Raw genomic sequence first — 27,342 nt, forward strand, 5'->3', positions numbered from 1 at the left:
TTGTATAAAACAAAGACAAACTATGAAGCTTAAATTCAGGAGCTGAGTCAGTAGTGGTATAAACTGGAAAGCAGAATGACAGTAATTAAAGATGAAATGTTTGCAAGTGTTTCTTGCATTGTAATTATGTGTTGTTTGGCAAGGAGAAAGCTAAAATTAAATAGGTGTAAGCTGATCTGGTGACATGGAGGATGTCCAGTAACATTTATGAAACTTTGAAGTGCCTACATTTATTTACAGTAGCGTTTCTCTAATAAACCAATGAAAGGTTTCATGTAGAAGTTTCATATCTCATTCCAAAGTGCTATTGTTCACGCAACCACATCTTAATTCAGCATCTTGCCTTTCACAGATTTTCAATGGATGTTTAAAGGGATTGTTCAAGATAAATTTTTATTTTAAAAAATGGTTCCGCATCTCCAGTGCCAGAAGCCCTGGGTTTCCCCCGTGAGGCTTCATTTACAGACTGCAGCAGTCTGCTTATGGAATGTCATAGGCTGCTGCAGCCTATCACAGACTTCCGCTGTCAAGCACTGAGGCCTGTGATTGGCTGCAGAAGCCTGTGACATCCTATGCACAGGCTGACTGCAGCCTGTAAACACAGATCCGACATGAAGGATGCAGCTGTGCCATCAGGACATACAGGGAGCCAGGAGAGGCAAATATAAGATAATTTATTATTTTCTGACATAGGGAAGCTGTTTTTAAAATAAAATATTATCTCAGAAAACCCCTTTAACAGGAAGAGACTCTTTTCCATTGGAATTTTATTATATGTAAATGCCCTAAAATATTGCATTAAAGGAATTTCCGCATCTTAGACTATTGCTATAACTCTAGCAGACTTCAGTGAAGAGAGCCACAACCAAATTTACATTTACTTTTTGGCAAAATTCAGTGACTTGTTCAGGTGGCAGTACAAGGATAAGGAGATAGTTATTCTCCTAATAGGATAGGGTCCAGAGATGGGACGGATCATCTATGAAACACGTTTAACTTAAGGTGCCTTTACACGTAACAATTATTGTTCAAATAAATCGTTCAAACGAGCGAAAGTGAACGATAACACTGCAACACAATTTTTATAACAGATAAGCAGATAGGCGGCTCATATTGACTTTAGTATGCTAAATTCAAATATGATATCCATTTTTTTCTGCCACGTAAGGTTTTCCAATTATAGGGAATAATCTAATCCAATTGCCATTGTATTGTATTCTTTGGAAATATGCCTATACAGGGGTGCCTTGGGTTAAGAGTTTAATTAGTTCCGTGACGGAGCTCTTAACCCAAAACACTCGTAAGGCTGCCTGTCCATGGGGATTTTTGGATTTTGTTTCCCGCGGCGATAATCCGGCCGCGAGCAATGCAATGCACGCTTTCCATAGTGCTGCCCCCCTGTCCATGAGCGGAGAATCATAGTATGCTGTGAATTGCCGCTATTCTCCGTGGTCAGTCAATCTGTTAGATAGGCTGACCGCGGAGATCCGTCTGTCGGCTCCTGCTCCCGGGCGGCGGCTCCTGCAACGGAGATTCGCCGCGGGATACCGCAACGCCCGTACACATGCAGCCTAAGTCAAATCAATTTTCCCCATTGAAGTGAATGGAAAAGACATTAATCCGTTCCAGATCGCGAAGCTCTCCCACTGATTTCAATGGGGGTAGCGTTGCCCCATTGAAAGCAATAGGACACCAACACCACCGCAGTGATTTTTGGGGAAGGGCTTTAAATATAAGCCCTTCCTGGAAAATCATCCTTAGCTGTATTAAAAAAATGTAAAAAATATATACTCACCTGTATGCCAGGGCTCAGCCGCGTCTATCCGCCGCTTGTTCTCCTTGCACTGCTCTGTAGTGTAGGGAGAACAAGTGTCGGCTAGACACGCCTGAGCCCCGGCAGCGGCGGACAGGTGAGTATATATTTTTTAGTACAGCTAGGGAAAATTTTAAGGGAAGGGCTTATATTTAAAGCCTTTCCCCAAAAATCACTGCAGTAGTTGCCGACAGGCCATTGCTTTCAATTGGGCCACTGGCAGCAGCGGCGGCCCCATTCTGAGCAAGGCTCTTAACCTGCTCTCAAGTCAAAAAGCTTGTAAGCTGAGGCACTCATCCCAAGGTATCACTGTACAATTAATCCAGTAGGCTCGCCATTAACCTTGCTTAATAAAAAGAATAACAAAAGTGTTTGCACAACTATTTCACAATCACTGTTACACACCATGTGCTGACTCAACACTATAAGGGTAGGTTTATATAACATATGGCATAAGCACTGCGGATACTCCACCAGTAAGTTGTAATTATTGAACTGTGTTTTGACTGGTCATTGGTTAGACTAAATAAAAGAATCAAAATCATTAAACAAAAATACATGTTTAGTATCGCTGCATCTATAAAAGTCGGATTTATCAATGTAATGCATTATTTAGCCCCCACGGTGAACGTTGTTCGAAAAAAAAAATTAAGAACGCCAGAAATGCATTTTTTTCGGTCATTCTGTCTCTAAGAAAAAATACAATAAAAAGTGATCAAAAAGTCGTACATATTCCAAAATGGTACTAACTTACACTTCTGGGGTCGGATTCGTGAATGGAGTGAATGGAACCTCAGTAGGTTTGTTCTAACAGATGTCCATTTATTTTACATGCACAGGAATAATGTACTGGAACAGTTGTTCATTACAATGCAAAAATAAATAGTCAAAAGTTCAAGGTTGGCTCACTTCTAGCTGTTTTGCTACAGGATGTAGATGGCTCCATACATTGCGCAGTAGCCCTAGTTGGTACTACAGGCTGAGTTCCATTCACTTCAATAGGACTCAATAGCCTGCAGTACCAACTTGAGCCACTGTGCAATGTACAGTGTTGTCTGCTTCCTGCAGCAAAGCAGCTAGAAGTGGGATATTGATATCATTATCTATATTTTTTTTTAAATCCAAAAATCCTGCCGTTTTCACACTATAAACTAATAGCGCGATATATCGTATTCTCAACACAAGTAGGATTAAAATTCATATATTATACCTGCTTTAGGCAGGTGTGAAAAAAGTTCTGTTTTGCAGGCAAAGGGTGGTCACACCAAATATTAATGTCATTTAAATTTCTCTTTTGTTCATTCACTTTGTATTTTGTTAATTAACAAAATAAACTATTACACCCTATTTTTGAAAGCATTCTTACTTTGCAGCATATTTTTCCACACTGGCCTAAAACATTGCACAGTACTTGTATATTAGAAAGGATCCATCATTCACAGCAGCTGACGGTAACAGCTTATCTACTACCACTACACTACATAGGTTACAGATTATGTATAGAAATTAGAGATGAGCGAGCGTACTCGGTTTGGGTGTTTTTGCACTCGAGCACCGCTTTTTCCGAGTAACTGACAACTCAGACGAAAAGATTCGGGGAGCGCCGGGGGTGAGCGGGGGGTTGCCGAGGGGAGTGAGGGGGGGGGAAGAGCTCCCCCCTGTTCCCCACTGCTATCCCCCGCTCCACCACGCTGCCCCCCGAATCTTTTCGTCCGAGTAGTCAATTACTCGGAAAAAGTGATGCTCGAGTGCAAAAACACCCGAACCGAGTACCTCGCTCATCTCTAATAGAAATGTCTTCCATAGACGTCAGTGAGTCAGCTCCTGTCCATTGTGTGAATGGCCTATGAGTTCTGCTGTAAAGCATCTCTTTAAATGCTGTTTGCTGCAGCAGAGGCAAGATAGCAACTCCCATAGTCATGTACAGAAAAAAGATTAAAAAAACTACACTCATAAAAGAAAAACAGATTAGAAAAAAATGAAATATCTTTTGCACTCTGGTTTTAATTAGTAAAAAAATATAGGAGATAGATTCCCTTTAAAATATAATTGTAAGCCATGAGTCAATGGCTATAGTATAGATTTTTCTTACTAGAGTTGAGCGAACGTACTCTGCCGAGCTTGATGCTCTTTCGAGTATTAGCGTACTTGATGGTGCTCGCTACTCGAGCCGTGTTCGATCCTGCCCCAGTTTTGACCCCTCACCGCTGTGACGCTCCGCACATCAACCGTAGTTTGTGGCTGGCTTGGGGGAGAGAGAGAGAGCAAAAAAAAAAGGTCAGCAACCGGCGATCCCATACAAAAATGCTCGAGTCTCCCATTCAAGTCAATGGGGTTCGTTACTCGAATAGAGCTTTCAAATTTTACGAAAACCTCGAATAATGAGAACCCGAGCATTTCGGTATGGGCTCATCTCTACATTCTTACTTAAAATTAAGGATTTATTTTATACATTCAATTGAAAGTAGATATGCTAAATATGTCTGAAAAGGGATCTATGCTGCAAACGACCTTTGCTAAAAGTTCGATATCACAAAGTTATTTATTTTGTCATACTAAATGTTAGGGCTTGGTCACACGGGCGCATCGGCACCTGTGTTACTGCAGGAAGAAGACGGCTGCACTTCCGGACGGGCGTCTCTCTGCAGCACCGGAAGAAAGAACACATGACCAGCAATGGAGCCGATCACATGATCTTTCTTCCGGCGCTGCGGAGATTCGTCCGCATCTGCAGTGCGGCCGTCTTTTAGTGCAGTAACACGGCCGCCGATGTGTGAATAAGCCCTTAATAATAATTGTCATTACCACAAAAAAAAATGATGAACATAAAAAGAGATAAAAGGATGAAAATAATAACGAATGGAAATAGAATTGTTCAAGCAATTTCTGTGTTCTGAAAATTGAAAATAAAATCATATACAATCTATACAGATGTAGAACTTAATCGATAATTTTCTTATTCACTATGGTAACTGAGTTAGCAGGTTTACCTGTGTAGGTAGGTTACCTGCAGCCCTATGAAAAATCACAGATAGCACATTGTGGGAGAACATGTAAGGTTATGCAGGGTATGATCATAAGTAACCTGCAAACTTATACTGTTTGAGACAAGGGTTACAATTTGGATCATCTGAAGCCATAATGTCAAGTCCTGTTCTTCAACCCCACAACATTATACACAAAAGGCAAATATCATAAATATCTAGACAAGTGCTGGAAGTAAATCTCAGCAGTCTGGGCAAACAATTTCCGACTTTTCTGTTGCAGTTCTGTGTGATTCTTTTTTATATTTGCGCATACATATTTATTATTGTTTGTTTCTGCCAGTCTCTCAGATTCTATTTTCAAAACCACAGAATTTAAACTCGCTGAGCCAGGTCAAGCCAAGTCCGAGTAAACAGTGGCTTGATTCACAGGAGCAAACATTGAGATGTTTCTCTTCGGTGGAGAAGTTTTAGCTTTGTAAGACTACAAGAAATGGAATGAATCATTTTATATAAAATAGACAAGTTATTTAAAATGACTAATATTTAATTTCTCCATATTTTCATTTTTTGCCCATAACATATCTGGGACTATATACCGTAATACTTCACACTACTTTTATAGACAGAATGTTTTTATAGTCACAATATTTAGCTTTTTGAGCCACATCTCTTATAGAAGATACAGTGACATTAACCATCATAACTAATGCTGTTGGATAAAAAAAATAAAACTTTAAGGGTTCGTTTCTCTTTATTCTGAATAGGAATATACATAGTACTGAATGCAAAAAGCTTTTCACCATTTCTACAGTTTCTTCTTTTAAAATAGTGCTGCCAAAATAATTCCACTATTCACATACATAAACATGTAGTTACTGAACTCTTTTATAGTGATTTTACCAGCAGCCGCCAATAAGTGGAATTGAATGCCAGTATTTAATTCCACAGATCTCATTAACCTGAATAAAGCTAAAGTCCCCTGGTGCAAGCACCGAGTTGTGACCGACTCATAGGGTGGCGTCACATCGTGATGTTTTCTTGACAGACTGTTTTTGCGGGATGGTTTGCATTGCCTTCCCCAGTCATTTTTACCCCCCAGCAAGCTGGGTACTCATTTTACTGACCTTGGAAGGATGGAAGGCTGAGTCAACCTACCTGCACCACTTCAGGTTGAGAGTTTGGGACTGCACTTTGCGCCACACAAGGCTCTTAACTTGAATAGTAGCCTTATAAATCCAAATGCGGTAGGCTCCCTCTAGTGGTGACTGTAAGAAGCCAGAATTTTACCATATAATCTGGATGTATGGAGAAAAAGGTAGAGTATTTTGGGGAGAGCTCTGTACCTTTTAAAGATAATGAATTATCTTAATTTTAGTTTTGAAATTCTTTAAATAAATTAAGCAAAAGGACATTGATCACTACACTACCCAAAGGCATAAGGGATATACACATTGACCACTGCAAATTATACTGGTACACTCTGCTGGTGCTCTTGTGTATACGTGGTACTCAGCTAGCATGGTTAAGAGTGGGCACTCTGCTAGCACTATTGCTTATAGGACAGTCTAATTGCTCTTTTTTGTACAGGGGCACTCAATTGGCCATGTTTATAGTATTTTGTAAGTTGTCATTGAAGGTAGTCTGTCAGGTACGTGTTACTTGTGTGCTGTTTAATGGCATTAGTTATTTGTACAGTATGGCATCATTTTTTATGTACATTGTATGGTAGCATCTATTATATTTTATTGTTCAAATACTTTAGAATAAAGGGACTGAGAACATTAGGTAAGCATCTATTTATTTCTGTGAGCATGCTACATATGCCTAACCATATTCATGACCCTAACACTTTAAAGGGTATGTCTGCTTTAAGTACCTTACCTACAAATATACCCTGTTGCAGATGCAGATATAACAGAATGAGGCCCTCATCTCTGCAGAGAGACACAGCAAAAGAGTGTCTTTGCTTCAGATGAACCCAGATGGTCTGCATTACATGGGTCGCCTATGGATTATAGTGGGCATGTTGCAGTAGGGGCAGCGAACACAAGAATCAGGGTACGATGCAAACACCAGGCTTACACAAATATATTTTTTCTTTTAATAAATAAACTTGGAGATTAAAGTTGGCAGTAGAAGCTTCTATTAATTGATAAGCAATATGCGGTTATTCAGAAATGTCAGACAATCTAACTGACTCTAACTATGCTTAACTCTAATGTGACAAAGATCAACAACAAACGTCAACTGTAGAACATGTGGCAGGACCACAGAATGTCTCAGCCCAGCAATGGCAGTTGTCCACACAGTCTTAACTGGTGGATGAATATGTGTTCCTCTGTTATGGGCTCGAGCTTGAGTATTTTAACTGGCAGGCCTGCTTTTAGGTTTGTACCCATGTGCACACGTTGGGCCTTTTCCTGAGGGCTCTCCTCACTTACATATCTCCAGTTTGTTTGGTACCGTAATGTAAATGCGTCTGTGGAAGTCTGTTAGGGGTAATTCGATTCGCAGAGCTGCAGGATGATGTGAATCCTTTGTAGCAGTCTCTCTAGCTGTACTCCCTGCAGCTTTGTTCTGTCAGCGATGTTGGTTCTGGGACATTATAGCACTGTGCTTCTCAAACAACTTGTGCAACTGTCTCTCTCTAACACACAATTCTCCAGAACATGTCTCGCACAGCTCCCCAAACCGACTCCTCACTCCTATAGAAGCGGTCTCTCCCAGCAATGCAGCCTCTCTTCAGGCTCAGTACCACTGGAATTGCTCTCTAGCTTGCAGCTCTCTATGATCTCAAATCCAACAGATCTCTCACCTGACCTCTACAGCCAATGAGATGTCACATACAACACTTCATAGAGAAATATACAAACTGCAGTAATGTATGATGGCCAGTAGAGGTCAGCCTTATACCATACAAATTACCTAACTATAGGAACCATAACAGAGCTCATTACAGCACAAACTCGAACCGGGCTCCCTTCTTACAGGCACAGTGTAATGCTTTACTTTTTGTCAGTTTCTTCCTCTGGCAAGAACATCTGGTTATGCGAGTCTTAGTACCGGATCCACAGTGATCATCACATAGTTGGAATTGATCAGATGATCATGGGTTCCCTAAATAAGACACCCGGTTTATATTGTCCTCTGCTGTCAAGTGGTTCAAAATTGTATTTAGCAAAGTGAAATTGTCTTGAGTTCTCACTATAATACAAGTAGCACTCTATACTATGGGTAGTTCCAGGCCTGTTCAGTAAAAAAAACTACTGCATTTACATATATTTGTTGTTCACTGGAATGTGATGAATTGGCGGACACTGTGATCTGCTTGTACTTACCTTTGAGATTGTTTGGTACTAAATGACGTTTTGTGTTATATTTCCCCATAACCACATCTGCATTGATTTACTGCAATATGTTTATTAAACAAAATTATTCTAAAATCACCAACAATTACAAAGATCAAATCTGCTGAAAACAAGACAGCATTTCTATACATACCTAAAACTTGATGATATCATAATCCTACCCTGAAATTGAATATGTTTTGGCCCTCAAGAATCTTAGTAGTTCAACAATCTGTGGTTTGGAGAGTGATTTATGAAACTGCAAGTTAAGGAATCGAGGACTTGTTAATCATTTAGTGAGAACTTCCATAGTATGCATGACAAGATGGACACGTCTGCCTGTTTCATGGTAATATAAAGAGAACCTCTTGTATAGCTGTTATTAATATCATATATAACTGCGTAAAAACATATAACCAGTCACTTCATCAAAAAATGGTGACAGTTTACAGAAAAAACACATTGCAGCACATTACCACAGCAAAACACACCACATTAGACCACCCTCAAAGTTAGTAGTTTCCAGATAGCAGGTATAGCAAATTTTTAAAAAACGCACAAAAAGGAAAATAAATATATTATAAAGCTCCTGAAGTATGAATGTATACTTTGCATTTATCATATTGTATTATATAAAAGTAAAAAAAGCTTGGTTCACACCTACAATGGATGTTCTGTTGCAGATCCGGCTCAAAATGCCACAAGAAAAAGCGCTGCATTCAGCGGACCTCATTATAGTCAATTCGGCACTGTTCGGTTCTGTCATAAACAGACCCGTTTTAGCCAAGACATTCTACTTTCCCCTGAACAGAGCAGGAACGCCCCCCCCCCCCCCTACACCCCCACCCGCAGATATGAAGGCAGCATAACTTAGTTGGATTGATGAATGTTTCTGCTAATGTTTGAAATTTATTTTGACATTGTTTGTTCTTTTTTTTCAGGACATACGGGACGGTTATTAAAATCCTTATGTTTCACCAGTCTTTCCTTCTTGTTAATGCACATCATCTTTCAAATAACAATAAACAGCTTGGAGGCCAGAAAGACAATAACACCTTATTTCAACTGTAAGTCTTTTATGATTTAACTGTAAGAATTGTATCATTGTGTTTCGTTATGTTCCAAAGAGAGTAAACCCGTTTCCGAGTAATAAAAAAGTGCTCATGAATATTCCTTTTCTATTTCTCTGCACAGTATTTCATTAATTGGACCAAATTATAGTGCAACAGCCAAGCTTCCCGTGGGTACTAGCGAACCGAAATTAAATCACCGTAGAACTCTATAGTGATCTAAGTTTGGTTAACCAGAAGCTCAGGTGTTACAGCTGTAACACAGAAACTACAATGTGCTAGAACTATGATCAACTGGAATAAGCCTAAGGCCGGTTTCACATCTGGGACCTCTAGCTGGAGGTTCCGTCACAAATGCGGCGGCAAATATCGGAAGAAAAAGCACTGCTGCAGCTCTTTTTTTTTTGTTCTAAAACCGGGCAGCCGGGCAGAAAGTGGGCACACCCCATTATAGTTAATGGTGTCTACCTGACACCGTTCGGTTCTGTCCATAGATTCCCCTTTTATGCTTCCTAAATGAAGCAGGAAAGCAACATTCCCAGTGCAAGTGTGAAAGCACCAGAACTGAGAAGAGAACGTTTTAACCCGTCTCACTGTTTTTGGGGCTAAAGAAAGCTATTTGTTCACTTTGAGTATTTTACCTTTATAGACGTAACTCTACATATCAAATGCCTACTTTGATTAATTCATAAGGTTAGGGCTTTGCTTAGCTACTGTATAGTAGTAATCTCCTATCTTATCAATATGACAAAGGAGAAGCTTGTCTTTTATCCAAGGTCTACTTTTGATTTGCAGTGAAGATTCTTTTTATACCGGGTTTCACCGTAGTTAGATTGAAGTTGTAAATGGACACATAGAGGGAGATGTGTAAAATATCTCAGGCATCCTATTTGCTAACTGCACAAAGTCCAGGTCTGCCAGAATGGACCCACTGACTTTCTTGATGGCACATCTTTAAATATTTACAGTGGACTGTATATGTAGAAATATGTTAGCTATATTTACTCGTTGTGTACTACAAAAATAGTAGTATTAGGTTACAGTTTCTGCTCAGCTCAAGCCCAATAAATTGCTTAAAACTACTGTATACATTTTACTAGCATTTGTGGCTCGTAGAGACCACAGCCAACACAGTGAATTGAAATAGTAATGTAAAGAAAATGTCTAGACAGCAATTTTTTCTGTATGTGAAATCATTTATTCAATTTTACTGAAAGGAAATTAAACATACCAGACTAAAGTTATAGGGAGCTTTTATATAATGAGTATAATAGATATATAAAAGGATACATCTGTCCTGAATACTGCCTGCAGTTTAGGAACAAATGATACAAATAGATAGAAGGAAGATGTTCCCATACCGTTTGTCAAAATAAAGGATCTTAGACGTGTCCTGAAACATACACTCTTGGAGAAATCTTGCAGAACGCAGAAGTTAAAGGGGTTGTCCCGCAACAGCAAGTGGGGTTACACACTTCTGTATGGCCATATTAATGCACTTTGTAATATACATCGTGCATTAAATATTGGCCATACAGAAGTTATATACTTACCCCCTCCGGCGTTGGCGTCCCCGTCTTCATGGCTCCGACTAAAGCCTTCTCCTGCCGCGATTAGACGTGCTTGCGCTGTCTTCCCTCTTCTGTCCGGCTCCGGCGTGCTCGCGCCGCACAGGTCTTCTGCGCATGCGCGTCTAATCGCGGCAGGAGAAGGCTTTAGTCGGAGCCATGAAGACGGGGACGCCAACGCCGGAGGGGGTAAGTATATAACTTCTGTATGGCCAATATTTAATGCACGATGTATATTACAAAGTGCATTAATATGGCCATACAGAAGTGTGTAACCCCACTTGCTGTTGCGGGACAACCCCTTTAACTTCTTCTTTCTGTTTATTGCATTATTGAATGGCAAGCAGTGTGTGTGAAGGGGGGGGGTCTTGATGCCTTACAACCAAAAAACAACTACTAACAACAGTAGGTGCATGGTGGCTGCCACACCTTGCCAATTTGAAAAAAGACCATGGGACTGCTGGAGGTGACTGCGATCTCATAGGAAAGTCTTGCAAGAGTGTCCCTAAGGCCTCCCTCACACAGGCGTTTTCGTACAGCATTTAGCGCTGTAATAAACGTGGTAGCAAGTTGTGCCACGTTTTCAGAAACCGCTGCTCATTCATTTCAATGAGGCTGCTCACACAAGCATCAAAATGCAGTGTTTTCAATGCTGCACTTTGAAAGCGATGTATGTTTTAATTTTGGTCGTTTTTAGCTGTGTGTCGCCCATTGAAATGAATGGGCAGCGGTTTCTGAAAACGTGGCACAACTTGCTACCATGTTTATGACAGCGATATACACAAGCCCTAGCTACAATACCTAAAAAAAAGAAGCAATACTCACCTAGCAGGTGCCCTCCGGGTCCCTCCCTCTGCTCTCCAGAGCTTCGGGCAGGCTTCCAGGCACTTGTCAGTGCCAACAGGGAATCTTCTGCTGGTAACGAGGTTTGAAGACCGCGCCTCCAGCAAGAGATTGCTCTGATTGGTTTCTTGAACGTTGGCTCAGCCATTCAGAGCCAGCACTCGATGAACCAATTACAGACATTCAATGAATGGCTGTGATTGGTGAATCTAGCGCTAGCTCTGATTGGATGAGCCTGTGGCTCAGCCAATCAGAGCAATCTCTTGCTTGAGGTGGGGTCTTCAAACCCTGTTATCAGCAAAAGATGCTCTGTCGGCGCTGACAAGTGCTCAGAAGCCTGCCCGTAGCTCCAGGGAGCAGCGGGAGGGACCCGGACAGCACCTGGTAGCTGAGTATTGCTTTCTTTTGTTTTCAGCTTTCTTCTGCAAATGCCTGTGTGAGGGAGGCCTTCGGGTACATTCACACATAGCGGAAATGCCCACTTCTGCATCACATGACTGGCGAATGCAGCAATAAGTAGTGGTTGCGGGGTGAGGGATGTACTCCGTGCGCTGCAATAAAGTCGTGCAGATTTTTACTTAGTTTTTTATGCAGAAATGCTCTGCATTTTTCAGCAGAAAATTCACAACATTTCCACTAGGTGTAAACATACCCTTAGAGTTTGTCCCTAGAAGGCTAGATAGCTAGTCCCTTTTCCTTGTCAAGCCTAGAACTCCAAAGCTGGCAGCCAAACAGCAGAACTATAAAACAAAATGGTAAAGCAGCACAGAGGAATCCTTACTCTTCAGGCAGTTTCCATATATAAATTCAAAGTTTTATTGCCTCCATTATATAAGTGACGTTTTGAAACGTAAGGATTCCTTTGTGCTGCTTTACCATTTTGTTTTCTATGCTGTATGGGGAATTATCAAGGTCTAAGCGTGCGCACAATATAGCTTCCACAAGCAAAGCTTGGAGTATGCGGTGCTGTTGACAACTTCTGTAATGCATGCCCAAACAGCAGAACTAGTTTTCTTTAAGGTCTCAAACAGCTTTATTAACAGTCAAATCTTGCAGTCTTCCTTGTAGAGTAATGCCCCTTTCATAATGAACGATTCTTGCTTTAACTAGGGCACGAGTGAGTGACATCACCGCTAGTTGTTCACGCTTGTGCAAAATGTTTAGACAGGCAGATCATCGCTGAAAATCACTAACTTATCACTCACCTCTTGCTTAGCGCTACACATTCAATGTGAAACACTGAGCAGGGAGTGATTACTCGTAGCGAGAAGTGAGCGAATCAGCGATGATTTTTGTGCAGGCGGCAAACAAAATGCAAATGAAAAGTGCAGATAGTTTCGCATTTAGACATAACAATTATTACTCACTTTTGTCTGTTTGAACGAATTTTGTGCGACCTTCATTATGTGTAAATGGGCCGTAGAACACAACAGAGTACAATCTGCTCTCTAGGTTATTCTCTCGAGTTAGGGCCCTTTTACACAGAATGACTATAATGCGAATGATTGTCAGATCGAGTTGGAATTTATTTAGACATTGATATTTGGTTCCTGAAGAACTTTACAAATAGGGAAACGCGTAGAACCGTTAACCAGAATTATGTACTAGAAGGAGACATCTAGTCCGTATTCCATCCTCTTTGTCTATACTAGCTATAGTGGAGCTATTGTAAAGGTACACTATTGCACTAATTTAAGAAGGTCTATATTTTTATAACCTTTCGTGATCCTGAAAGCATTTAGCAAGTCACATTTTGGGAACATTTAGGTGTTCTTAACTCTTGAAATGACTCCAAACGTATACACTATGTATGAGGACAGATCTACTGTGACTTGACACCTTGACTGGAGACTAGTCGTTTAATAACTATATCTGTCCCTACTGTGTTTGGTGTCTTACCATAGGGATCAGTTCTCTGAATTGTTATATTTTTTTCACAAAACAGGGTTAAATGGAAGTAGTTAGCTGAAACTGTTTTCTCCGAGCCCTGGGTAACAAGATAGGAGAGTGCACATGTATCTTCAGACTAATGTGAATCTGAAGATAACGTAACAATTGCCATCTGTTTTCTGATACATTGTGACATACAGTGGGAACATCCATGTATTTATGTAGGGATGAGTTTTATTTTCTGTAGAGATAAGATTACTTTGTTAGAACTAACCACTGGCTGCTCATATAGAGGATTTACATCCCATTGGACTCTGCATAGCATCAGCAATACTTTGCATTTTACATTGTATGTCTAAAAGGCAGTGCTGGGGGGGCGTGGTCTGCAGATGGCCGAGTAGGACGCGTCTGAGCCGGGCTCCCGCTAAAACCTTACTCCGCCCAGCCTTACACCGCCGGAATTCGGTAAAATACACTCACCCAGGCAGCATGGGTAAGAAGGCAACCCCCGAGATGAAAACCGTGGCACCTACCAGCAGAAGAGGAATGCTGGAGCGGTTTATCAGCGCGCCGGTGAGAGAAGATCCAAGATGGCGCCGACTCCCAGAGCGCACACGCCGCTTCTCTCCTCATCCTCTACACCCGCTGCGGCTCAGCTAAGCTTCGCTACACCGCCTGCACAGACGGAACCGCCGCTACCGCCAGCAACACCATCAGCAGCGGGGACCACAAGCTCCACAAGCCCTACACAGAGCAGACCTGCTGATGAAAACAGCCCAGGGACTGAGACCCGAGGAGTGATGCAGGCACCCAACAGAACTGTGAGTAAGGGGCAAAATAGCCCCATCAGCAGACATGCAGACCTGAGCCCTGCACCATATAGCACCACAGCAATGCAGCTCCACAGCCCTGATGATAGTGGTGACCCCCACGGTTGGTGCATCTCCTCAGACAAAAACACCCCCAGCAGCCCTGCACACAGCTCCCCAGAAAGGGCCATATCCACAGCTGACAACAGCTCATGGAAATCACGCATAATGTCTATCCCAACAAAAGACGAGCTGAATGCGCTTTTTACAAGATTTGAAACATCCAACAGACAGGCCTTAGATCGAATCCATTCTGACATACACCACCTGGGTCATAGGATCCTCCATGTTGAGGAGACACAGGAGGGAGTGGCTGACATTTTGGAATCTCACAGGCAGGTCATACAGCATCAACCAGACCAAATCTCCAACATTATATCGCACTTAGATGATCTTGAGAATAGAAACAGGAGAAATAATGTGCGTATAAGAGGCGTAACAGAAGAGATAGAGGGACACCAACTGGAAGAATGGGCCCAAACGTTCTTCCTACAATTGCTGGGACGCACCCGAGAAAAGCCGATACTGATAGACAGGATCCATAGAGCACTAAGCCCCAGGGTATCAGACCCTAACCGCCCACGGGACATAATTTGCAGGATCCACTTTTTCAAGGATAAGGACAGCATAATGCGGAAAGCCAGAAAAAAGGGAGACCTCACCCATAACGGCCGACCGCTAATCCTGCAACAAGATCTTACACGCAACACGTTGCGCCTTAGAGGGGCACTGAGACCACTACTTGCAGCATTAAAAGAAAATGATATCACATATCGATGGGGCTTCCCATTTCCACTAATCGCTAAAAAAGAAGGAAAAACTGCCACCTTCGCATGCTAGGAGACTTACCTAACTTCCTGGGAACATTCCAACTTCCCCAGATCAAACTGCCGGACTGGCCAACACCTCCTCTACCAACCACCTATACAGCTCAGGAACAGTGGCAGTCAGTCCCCCCCAAACAACGACGAGGCAATGGCAGAAGTCCTGAACCTGACACCTAGAGACTTAAACAACACTGTCTCAGCAGGAACATCGCAGAAATAACACCCAAGGGCCCTTACGCCGCTGCCTGGCCACAAACAAGAATTTACTATAGCACTAACATGTCATCATTTATTGTTCATAGCTATGTTATAAGTTGTTGTAACCCATTCCGACCATAGGAAAACATACCGATTCCGGAACCTATTAACGCAAGGACCCCGATAGGGACCTCAACACATGAGCATTCACACTGGGGGGAGCGGTTGTGTGTGACCCGGCCCTGCTTCACCGGACACCTCACCACTCTCCACTAGGGTGAATAGTCGCATGACAATGCGACGCACAACGAGTTTACACTCTCACCACACTAGTGTGGCAACTCAACGCCACACAAAGGTTTCTCCTTACAAACCTTTTTTCTTTTACCCTGTTTCACCCCTCTATCTTCTCCCCCCCTCCCCCTCTTCCCTGAATACCGGTCAGGACGACAACCGCACAAAAAACCAACATGATGGCTAACATTACGTTCAGTACTTACAACGTAAGGGGACTGAACAAACCTGCCAAGAGAGGGCAGATCCTAGATCATCTACATAGACACAAAATAATGATCGCATTCTTACAGGAAACACATTTTCAGACGAACAAAATACCTAACTGTAAGAATCGCAATTACACCACTTGGTATCACAGCCCCCACCCTGAAAAGAAAGCAGGAGGCACCTCGATAACTATGCACAAAAACTTTGTACATAAATTTATCCCCATGTCAGTGGACAACGAAGGCCGCTATATCTTTCTAAAGATCCAGGTTGGCAACGAAGTTATAACTATAGCTAATGTGTATTTCCCAAATCAGACACAGGTTTGATATGGGATCCGGATACTGGGGGCCCTGAGGACCTTTGTGGACGGCTCCAACATCATATTGGGAGGCGACCCCAACCTCAGCCTGGAACCCAAAATCGACTCCTCTGGGGGTAAGTCAGCCATTGCATACACAGCACTCCGTAGACTCCACAGGGAATTAGCGAACCTCCGTCTGATTGACTTCTGGCGGACGTTACACCCGGGAACAAAAGATTATAGTTTCTATTCCCCATCACACAACTGTTATTATCGATTAGACTATCTATTCATATCACATAAGCTCCTTGATCGGGATCCCTCAAGCTCGATAGGCTCTCGTATATGGTCTGACCACACTCTGGTCTGGGGGTCCCTAAGGGGGTTTCAGACCAACAATGCAGGCATTAGTTGGCGTTTAAATGATAACTTATTAAATGATGCCATCTGCCTACAAGAAGTCCAAGAGACCATTAAAAACTTCGACCTGGATCACGCCCTAGACCCAACCCTGGCACCCATGAAATGGGAAGCCCTCAAATGCGTCCTTCGAGGGATCTTTATCTCACACGGGACGCGCTTAAAAAAAGAGAGAGCTGGGACATAAAAGGGACTAAATACCCAATTAGAACAACTTGAACAGGCTAACAAAACCCTATCCTCCACCAGCAGAGCCGCGGAAATCTCAGCCGTACGGAATAAAATTCTACACATATTAGACCAAAATTCACTATGCCAAAGAGACAGGGCTAGGGATTGGTTCTACGAACACGGGAACAAAAGGATTAGCTAAAGCATTAAACCCCAAAACCCCACAGACATACGTTTTCGCCATTCAAACACAAGAAGAAGCACTAGTCCACACCAACTCAAAAATAATAAATAGCTTTCACCAATATTACCACGACCTATACAACCTACCATACAGATACCGGAAAAAGGGGACGAAAATGATACAAGAAAGAGACGCATACCTAGACGATTACGTCTCAGCCCGGATCTCGGACTCTGATCAGACCTCACTAGAAGAAGACTTTACACTTCAGGAGGTAAATAAGGCAATCAAATCACTTAAGTTAGGGAAGAACCCGGGGCCAGACGGGTACACACCTCGATTCTTCAAACTCTTGGAGGAACACTTAGCCCCCCTACTACTTCACACCTTCAAATCCATCTCGTATTCGTGCCCTTTCACAACCCAAGGCCTGCAAGCAGTGATTACAGTTATCCCAAAACCGGGAAAAGACCCATCAGCTTGTGGTAGTTACAGACCAATCTCCCTCTTAAACATAGATACAAAAATCTATGCAAAAATCTTGGCCACGCGACTACAAGCACACATACCATCTTTAGTTCACAGGGACCAGGCTGGCTTTGTTCCGGGGAGGGAGGCAGGGGACAACACGATAAGAACGCTGGCTCTTATATCTCGGGCAGTTAGATCTAGGGACCCCCTCTGTCTCCTATCGGTAGATGCGGAGAAAGCCTTTGACAGGGTAAGCTGGGGGTTCTTGGAGGCAGTCCTGGGGAGGGTTGGCTGCGGTCCAAAATTCAAGAGTAGAATAATGGCCTTATACCGAGACCCCACGGCCCGCATTCGAGTCAACCGTTCAGCTGTCGGATCCAATCCAGATCCGCAATGGAATGCGTCAAGGATGTCCCCTGTCTCCCTCCCTATACATATTAGTCATGTAAACCCTGGCAAATGCCCTTCGAGCAAACCCAGATATTTGCGGGTTTAAGATAGGTAGCACTGAGCACAAAACAGCTCTATATGCGGACAACCTATTACTGTATGCTACAAATCCCAGGATAGGCCTTCCCAACATATTAGAGGAATTTAAAAGGTTCGGACGGCTTTCTAACTTTAGAGTAAACCTGAGCAAATCAGTAATTTTAAACATCACACTAACAGATCTAGAGGTTGCCACTCTAAGGCCATCCCTTCCTTTTACCTGGAGACAGGACGAGATCAAATACTTAGGGATCACGATAACCCCAGACCTAGACCAGCTCTTTCTGAAAAACTATAAACCCCTGTAGCCAAATTAGAGGTGGACTTCGACAGATGGAAAACGGTCCCTCTGTCCTGGTTCGGGAAGATCAACACCATCAAAATGAACGCCCTCCCTAGATTTTTGTACATGTTCCAGATGGTACCCATAAAGATACCCAGAGCATTCCTCCTGAGGATTATGAGATCTATGATGAAATTTATTTGGGGAAACAACAGACCAAGACGAAACTGGAAGGCCCTTACAGCACCCAAAGACCTAGGGGAAATGGGTATTCCAAACCTAGCCTTGTACCACAAGGCTTCTTTAACTAAACGCATATTAGACCTACAACATGACAGAACACAAAAACTATGGGCAAGGGCGGAACAAGACTCGGCCCTTTTCAAAGGACTAGGTCTCATATGGCTACCGGGCAAAGGACATCATAGAGGTCAGGGACTATCACCCTTTACAGAGAACATGATAACAGCCTGGTTAGGATACGTGACCACAAAAGGCTTAATTAACAAACCCGGCCCCCTGACCCCCCTGACAGGTAACCCTGAGTTCCCTAACTTTTTCAGAGGCATACCTCTGATGCAAAACACATCAGACACCATCATAAGGGTCCGGGACGTGATTTCGGAAGAGGGACTCAAGCCGCTGAGCGACATATTGGGAGATGGGAGACCCCAGCCCGGAGCGTGGTTTCAGTATCTACAGCTCAGTCATTACATCAGGTCACTAGGAACCATCCAGCAACTGAGCTGCCCCATTACCTCCCTTGAGAAAATAAGTATCTCACCCACCTTAAAACAATCAACAATATCGGCATTGTATCGGATGCTGATCGAAAAAGACACCCAAAACTGTGGGAGAGATATAATAAGGAACTGGGAGCGAGACCTGAATGACACCCCCCCGGAGGAGTCCTGGGAAAAGGCATACACCCTATCACACAAAATTACTATCTCCAATAGAATACAGGAGCTAAACTACAAATACTAATAAGATGGTATCAGACCCCAGTGAAACTAGCCAGGATATTCCCCCAGTATCCGGATACCTGCTGGAGATGCCTAACAGAAAAAGGGTCATTTATTCACCTATGGTGGACATGCCCGCGTATCCAACCCCTCTGGCAAGAGATCAATACCCTCTACAGTGCGGTCAGTAGAAACCAAGTGCTACTTACACCAGAGATTGCATTACTGTCCATGCTCCCTGGATCAGTGTCACACGTTAAAAAATCCTTACTTAGATTCTTTGTTCTGGCCATGAGACAGATAATACCCAGAGCATGGAAATCTATGTCGCCCCCTCCAGAATAATGTGGCTGGAAGCCATAGACCAACTAAAACACATGGAAGAGTTATGTGCTAAGGATGAACTAAGACATGAGAAACATATCACCACCTGGATGATCTGGGATCAGTTCCGACGCTCTCCAGATCTAACCACCTGGCTGGAAACCGGTGCCGCCCCCCCCCCCCCCCCCGCCCCCCCCTTCCCGACCACAACCATGAACGTGATCATAGCTATATCACAGCCAGCGGATCGTTGACACCAAAGAACAGTAAATATACTCCAATCTTTATAAGACTTAGACCGGATCTCATCCCATACAACCCCCCATATTCCCCCCCCACCTCCATCCCCCGGCTTACTTCTCTACTCTATTTCTTTGTACTTTATTTCACTCCAACATCAATCCAAGTTACATGTTATAACTAATTTAGGAAATCTACATTTAAATATAGTATGAGAACTAGACATTTTGGAGTTGTTTAAAAACGTTTAATTAAGAAATAAACTGCCTCAGAGCAAGAGATTACATTACAGGAACGAAGACTACAAGAATAGAAACTTATATTGTTTATACAGTTTATTCATTGATATCTCGGTATAATGTTGTACACACTATGTATGCACGGCAGACCAATAAAATTCTTTTGAACCATAAAAGGCAGTGCTGTCTTTTTAAATAGGTCCGTACTGCAAACTAAAGTATTCACTGTTCATTACAATGTTTAGATCCCCTATTAATACACTATCACACTAACGATGGATACAATGTATAGATAGAAGATGTGCTTGCTGATCACATAATATAGATCCAAGATCCTAATAAAAAATTAACTTCTTAAAGCTATAAGTACTTGGCAGCTAGAAATCACAGTAAAACTTGAGATGTGACTTCAAACTGGCTACTGCTTTTGTGCTTTTACAGCAATTTTCAGTAAGTTGATGTCAACATAAAAAAGCTGAATTCTTCACCATTGTATTAAAATTATAAATTTAATGCTTTCCAGTTGCAGCCCTTTTTTGTTCTTTTCATTTTCATTTGTCCATCCCCACATTAAAAAAATCAAAGCTTTTTTATTTTTAAGCTGAATGGAGGCTTGTTTTTTTTTGCAGGACGAGCTGTAGTTTTTATTGGTACCAATTTGATGCACAATATAGTGTATTTAAGATTTTTTTTAAATTGTGGGGCTATTTTGTAATTTTTGGAGAGGGGTTATTTTTATGGCATTCATGGTGGGATAAAAAAAACATGTTATCTTTTTTTTTCAGTCACTACAGTTACAGCAATCCAAATTTGTGTAGTTTTTTTTTTATGTTGCGCTACTCAAAAGAGATTAAATACTTTATTTTAAGTGGTTTCTGCTAATATCTTTTGACCCCCACAAATAGTTTATTTTTTTGTGGGGAAACCTATATATTTTATTGGTACCATTTTGGGGTACATATGACTTTTTAATAATTTTTTATTCAGTTTTTATTCAGCACATCTCTAGCATTGTGTGTTTTTTTCCTGATGATGTTCACCCAGCAGGATATAATAAATAGTGTGATATTTTTCATGAATTGGACTTATGGCTATGGCAATGGTAATTTTTTATGTGCTACTCGGGTAAGTCTTTTTTTTTAACTTTTAAGGTTTTTTAAAATTTCCTAATAATTTAAAAACTATCAATCTTATTTTTACTTTTGTTTACTCCCCGTAGAGGACTTGAACTATCTAAAAGGAATATGCCCTGATTGTGTTATTTTTTGCTGTGCTAACTTAAGCACGTACTTTGTCTACATTGAGTTTGTTCAGCATATTTAGCTCCACAAACAAGATTTCATAATCACAAGCATCACTCAAAATAAAACTGTGAAGGTGACTATATGGCCTATATGGGGCCTCTCGGCTCTGTTCTACAGAGGCGTGCAGGGGTTTTATTATGCCTAATTCTGTACCTAAACAGAATCTGATACAAAAGAAAGAACACACCATAGACCTCTGAATATAATCAGAGGCATACGTAGTTAGTAGAGCTGTAGTACCGTGTGCATAAAAGTTTTGGGGAAAACAAACAAACAAACTTGAATGTTAGATACAAATAAATGGGGTCATCATGAAGCTTCTTCTTGAGGAGAGAGCCAAGGTGACATAAGGCAGCAGGCCCAGACTTGCAATCTGCTCAAATCTGCAGATTTCCGGAGCGCCACACTGATCAATCAGTTGGACAGCCCTTGTGTGGCCAGTCACCAACTAGTGCTGCCGCCGCTGATGAGACTAGTCAGTTCCTCCACAGCCCAGAGCCGTTCTGTGCAGTAAATATCTTATTGGGGAGCTCTATGTTGGAGAAACAGGATGAAAACTAAAGCAAGGATGAGGCCTCACCGCCATACAATTAGGGCTTATTCCCATGAGCGTATATCAGCCGGCGTTTTCATGGCCGGACAATATACACTTCCATCTTAGCAGTTCCCCCCCTTCCCTCCCCCTCACCATCTCTCTGCCTCTCTCCTCCACTCCTGCATTTGCAAGGGGAGGAGGAGGGGCAGGGGCGGAGCTAAGCTCCACTCTGTCCCACTCACTCCCATTACTGGCTATAGACAAGGGACGGGGATGGGGTGGGAGCTTAGCTCCAACCTGTCCCACCCACTCAAATTGCAAACCGCTCGGAGGGGAGGAGAGAAGTCGAGAGCTGGTGAGTGGGAGGGACAGCGTATATCGGCCGGGCGTGAAAACACAGCTGATATACGCATGTCTGAATAAGCCCTTAAAGAATGAAAGACTAACAGGAAAATGGCACCCAATGGCCGAATGGCTATTTCATATGACGGAACCAAATGGCGCAGAATGGGCCCCATTGACTATTATATGATCCATTTAGTTTTTATCCAGCCGTCCAGCCTTTTACAAGACAAAATTGTGTTGCATACAGTACTATTTCATCCTACATATTTACAGAACTGAGCGGCAGAGGCTCCAAATAGAATCTCCAATGCTGATGTGAAGAAGCCCAAGATGTGCTGCTGTGTGTGCATATAGGGTTATATTTCCATGCTGCTGCAATGCTGTGGGTTTTACGCAGTGGAATTGTCTGCAGAAATTCTGCAGTGTTATGCTAGGCTCACACGAATGTATTTTGCAGCGTGTTACAATTAAATTGTGTATTTGCTGTGTGCCGCCAATTGCCATGTACAATCTTGGTGTGTATGCGCACACCTTACGCGCCAAGATAGAACTTGCTGCAAAACCCATGTGCAGAATATGCTATGCCAACCCGCTCGTGTGGGACAGCAGTTAAGCAGTACCCAGCAGCATGAATGAAATTTAAGGAAATCTAAAGGCCCATTTAGACACAACGATTATTGCTCAAAACTTGCTCATAAGCCATCTTTTGAGCGATAACCGCTGCATCTAAATGCGCGGCCATCATGCACTGTCCGTGCACTATTCAAGCACTAGCAAGCTAGAAATCACTGATGGCTATTATCATTGCCACAAGCTGATTTTTTCAGCGGGCGGCACTGATGGTATTCTTTCAGCTGGTATCCCACTAGCAGTTCTCAGTGGGACACAGCTGAAAGCTCTGAGAACAATACAGCTGTTTGCATATACAAACAGCTGCTTTGTTCTCAGAGCTATCGCAGCAGTATCCCGCTCCACCTGCATTATCTCTTAAGTAGCTAATTAGCTACTCAGAGTTATGCAAAGATGATCGCTCAAAACTGTCACTCAGACTGTCCTTTGAGCGATTTTTGAGTGATTATCTTTCAGTGTAAACAGGTCTTAACCCATACACTGCAGAGGAAACCTGCAGCCTAAATTGACCTGCATTGTAGATTTTAAATCCAAAGCAGTTCAGTTTAGAGATGTAACTTTGCTAATGTACTTCGTAAATCTGTAAAGTTCTTTTCAGAATGCATCTTTGTCTGCACCCCTGCTCTTCGTTTCAAGTTTAAAATTTTATCCCAAAAATGGCATTAAGATGGAAGCTTGGATGGAACCATAGCCTTTAACATTTAACACAGAGCCCAGTCTGGTCTCATTTCACAAGGTTTCTATCCTTGCCAGTCTTTTTAACTGGATAGAAAAGTGCGGAGTAGGACACTTTTTTATCATGCTAAAAAGACTAACCGGGGCAGAAACCTTGTGAAATGGCCTCCTTGTCAAATGTTAAAGGCTATGGTTCCATCCAAGATTCCATCTTAATGCCATTTTTTGGATAAAAATTAAAAACCCAAGATAGGGATTGGAGCTTAGGCAAAAACATAATGCCAAAAGAGTATAACTTAGATAAGATTTGTATCACGTTAAATTAAAGGGACACAAATAAATGTCAACTATACACCGTTTCTAAGGGATTTGTGTTTTCTGCAGTTTTTTGCAATAGTAGTAAATATATATATTTTTTCTGACATATGTAGTAACCTTGGTTCTGGTAGAGGATCCATGTAGTAAGCCTGGTTCTAGTACAGTATCTGTGTTGTAAGCTTGGTTTTGTTACCTGTAGCTATATAGCACCCTCAGTTCTGGTACTGTATCTATGTAGTGTCAAATGATTTTCAAACTTTAAAGTTTTTTTTTTACCAGAATAATAAGTTATTTTCTATCCACAGGACAGGGGCTAATTGCTAATTGAAGGGAGCCTCATAAATGAAACCACCAACAATCTCAAGAATGGGCCTCCCGTATCCCGTTCCGTGACTGCGGGGGTTACTTCTTCCACAGCAGTGAAGTGACTCTCCTGGAGAAGAAGCAACCCACTCAGTGACATAGTGATGAGACGCCCAACGATCCCAACCTGTGGATAGGGGATGACTTGTTATTCTGGTAAAACCCCTTGTGGGGGCCAGAATCTTTTTTTACAGCCCAGGGCTCATGTAAGACTTAATTCACCTCTTGCTGACACCCCCAGGGATCATGAGAACGGTGCACCCTGAGTGCCCTGATGGAATGGAGTGGTGATGCACATATGTGACCACCACTTTATTCACTATATATTAAGATAGCTAAGCGGTACACTTGGCTATCTCCCTGGTTATGCATGCTCACCACCAGTCCAGTCTAGTGGGGAACTTGGGGTGTGCATTTTTTTGAGATCCCTGAAGGCCAATGTCCGGGCCTGTAAGGCAATCTTTTTATAAGCCATACAATGCTGCCGGGCTAAAAAGTATACAAATAAGGAGTAGAAAAGTACATCTACAGCACCATCTATTGAAGTTATCAAGGCCTGTTGAAAGGTCAAACATTGACTTATAGGGAAGTCACCTTCCAATAGGTGGTGCTGTGGAGGTACTTATCCATCCCTTATTTGTATAATAGATACATGGAAACAAAACCTCAAAACACTGTACTTTTCAAGATGACTTTTCTTATAATTCATAAAACTGCCCGCTCTGCTATTTCCGTAGTTGCTATAGACTTCATATCAGTAGCTTCTTTGGAATAATAGCTCTGTACATACAATGTCTGATGCAGCATGTATGGCAGTGCACAGAGCTCATTCAGCTCCATACTAACTCTGTGACAATTATAATACAGGAATATTATGAAATTGTGTAGAATTTTGATGTATATCATTATTTGAGACTTTTATATACTGTGCAAAAAATCCTTAAGATAGGTCATCACTATTTGATTGGTGGAGCTCTGCTGCTCAGCACCCCCAACGATCAGCTGATTGAAGAGGCAGCAGTGCTGGAATGAGCGCTGCAAACATTTAATTGCATATTAGGCATAGTGGCTGTGCCATGTATAGCTGCTTAATCCTATTCACATGAATGGGTCTAAGCTGACTTTGGCTATGTGAGCGTTGAACATGACATCACATGACTGATGCCTGCAAGTCCTAAGATTAGGTCATCAAAATTAGAATCCCAGAAAACCGCTTTAAGTATAGCGTTATCTCTCAGATTGGGAAGAAAAAGGATCCGATTGTGACATTCAGAGGACATTTGATTGCTGCCTGAATTCTAAGGCACATACTTTTATATTGGGGTAAAATACATGGAAACACATGCAACAGCACTTCCATCAAGGGAAAAGCTGCAATAAAGTAATAACATCTGATTTCCTGGGCAGATATTGATTTAAACATCTGTCAGGAACTGAGCTAATTTTGCTTCTTATTTTGTTTTGTTAAGTGTGTAAGAGTAATTTTCCTGGAAAATAGTTGGCCGACTAAGCTGACAACTATCTTCTGTGCTGACAAAGTTTCTGGTGAGTCATATTGTATAAATAATTATAAAATCTGGACCGCTTATTACCTGCTTGATAGTCTCACGATTACTTTGTGAATAAATCTCAACGTTCAGAATAGAACAAAGTTAAATGTTCAGGGTACACAAGGTATAGCCTTATATTGGATCTGGCCATTGTACAGTGAGGATGAATTGCCGACTTAGGAACCCCATTCAAGTGACTGTGAGGGTTCCATTGGAGGGGCCTCCAGCAATCATATAATGGCCATAAGTTAGACACACCAATCTAGTAGGGTGTTGAACCTCCTTTGGCCTTCAGAACCGCAGTAATTAATCAGGACAGATTGCACTAGATATTAAAATCATTCTGCAGGAATATTGGTCCACATGGAGGGATGGCTTCTTAGATTGTAGTACTGATATGCCCTGGACAGTTGAAAGGAAGAGCTCATCCATTCTTGCTAAGTGTGCCAAATGTTGACCCTCCCTTGATCATGGTGCGACAGAAGTCTGGATTCATCTGACCAAACAATATTTTTCCACTGCTCAATGCTCCGATGTTTTACCCACTGGATTCTTTCCTGTTTCTCTTCGACAGCAATGGCACTTGAACTGGTTGTCTGCTGTTGTAGCCAATCCATACTAAAGAACGACCAGTTGTGCATTTGGACTTGTTAGTTGCAGCACCAGTGTTTTATTCAATTGCAATTTGCTTGACTGTCCACCGTCTGTTAATCAGAAGGATTCATCTTCCTCCTGTGAGCCATTTTGTCAACAAGATGTTTAAGTCCACAGGATCCCCTTTTTCTGGATGTTTTTCTTAAATCACACCATTCTCAGTATACTTTCAACATTGTTACATTAGATAACCCATAGGTTTGGTAGTTTTTGAAATACCAGTCCCGGGTTTCCTAGCGCAAATGACCAGGCCTCATTTGAAGTCACTCAGATCGTTTGATTTTCCCATTGTAATGAAAACTTGGTGAATGGTTTTTTATTGGTTAACACCTTTTAAAAGAAAGGATCTTTGACAGCCATGATCAAACCTGGATTATTATAGGTCTTAATATTGGTTATTAAAAATAAAGATTTGTCAATGTTATCTGCAACTATCCTACACAAAAGATTAGCATTGGACAACTCTTCCCGAGCTTGGGCAATGCTGTACTTGGCAAATTAGTTCTTGGTAAATGTTCACTAGTAACATTTTGGTCCTAAATAGAGATGAGCGAACGTGCTCGGCCACGCCCCTTTTTCGCCCGAATACCGCGATTTCCGAGTACTTCCGTACTCGGGCGAAAAAATTCGGGGGGCGCCGTGGCGGCACGGGGGGTAGCAGTGGGGAGTGGGGGGGGAGAGGGAGAGAGAGAGGGCTCCCCCCTGTTCCCCGCTGCTACCCCCCACACCGCCACGCCTCTCCCCGCCCCCCGGCGCCCCCCGAATCTTTTCACCCGAGTACTGAAGTACTCGAAAATGGCGGTACTCGGGTGCGTAAGTACTCGAAACGAGTACGTTCGCTCATCTCTAGTCCTAACTTGTTATGAACCTTGACGAAACATATGTCCACTTACTTAGAACATACAGGGTAAAATTATTAACCCCTTTCTGCTGCAGTTATTTTTTATTTTAGCATTTTCTCG

At 42.2% G+C, this 27,342-nt stretch overlaps 1 protein-coding gene across 6 annotated transcripts in view; it reads left to right on the forward strand.

The window, feature by feature from the left end:
• PIEZO2 (piezo type mechanosensitive ion channel component 2) overlaps window positions 1-27,342 on the forward strand; it is a 346,396-nt gene that overhangs the window by 155,556 nt on the left and 163,498 nt on the right. For all 6 annotated transcript variants that reach the window (XM_066579538.1, XM_066579535.1, XM_066579540.1 and 3 more), the window contains exon 3: window positions 9,089-9,214. In XM_066579538.1, coding sequence (XP_066435635.1) covers window positions 9,089-9,214 — 126 coding nt within the window. The remainder of the gene's footprint in view (window positions 1-9,088; window positions 9,215-27,342) is intronic.

Source organism: Eleutherodactylus coqui, chromosome 9, assembly GCF_035609145.1.
Source record: "Eleutherodactylus coqui strain aEleCoq1 chromosome 9, aEleCoq1.hap1, whole genome shotgun sequence".
In the NCBI taxonomy this organism is placed as follows: domain Eukaryota; kingdom Metazoa; phylum Chordata; class Amphibia; order Anura; family Eleutherodactylidae; genus Eleutherodactylus; species Eleutherodactylus coqui.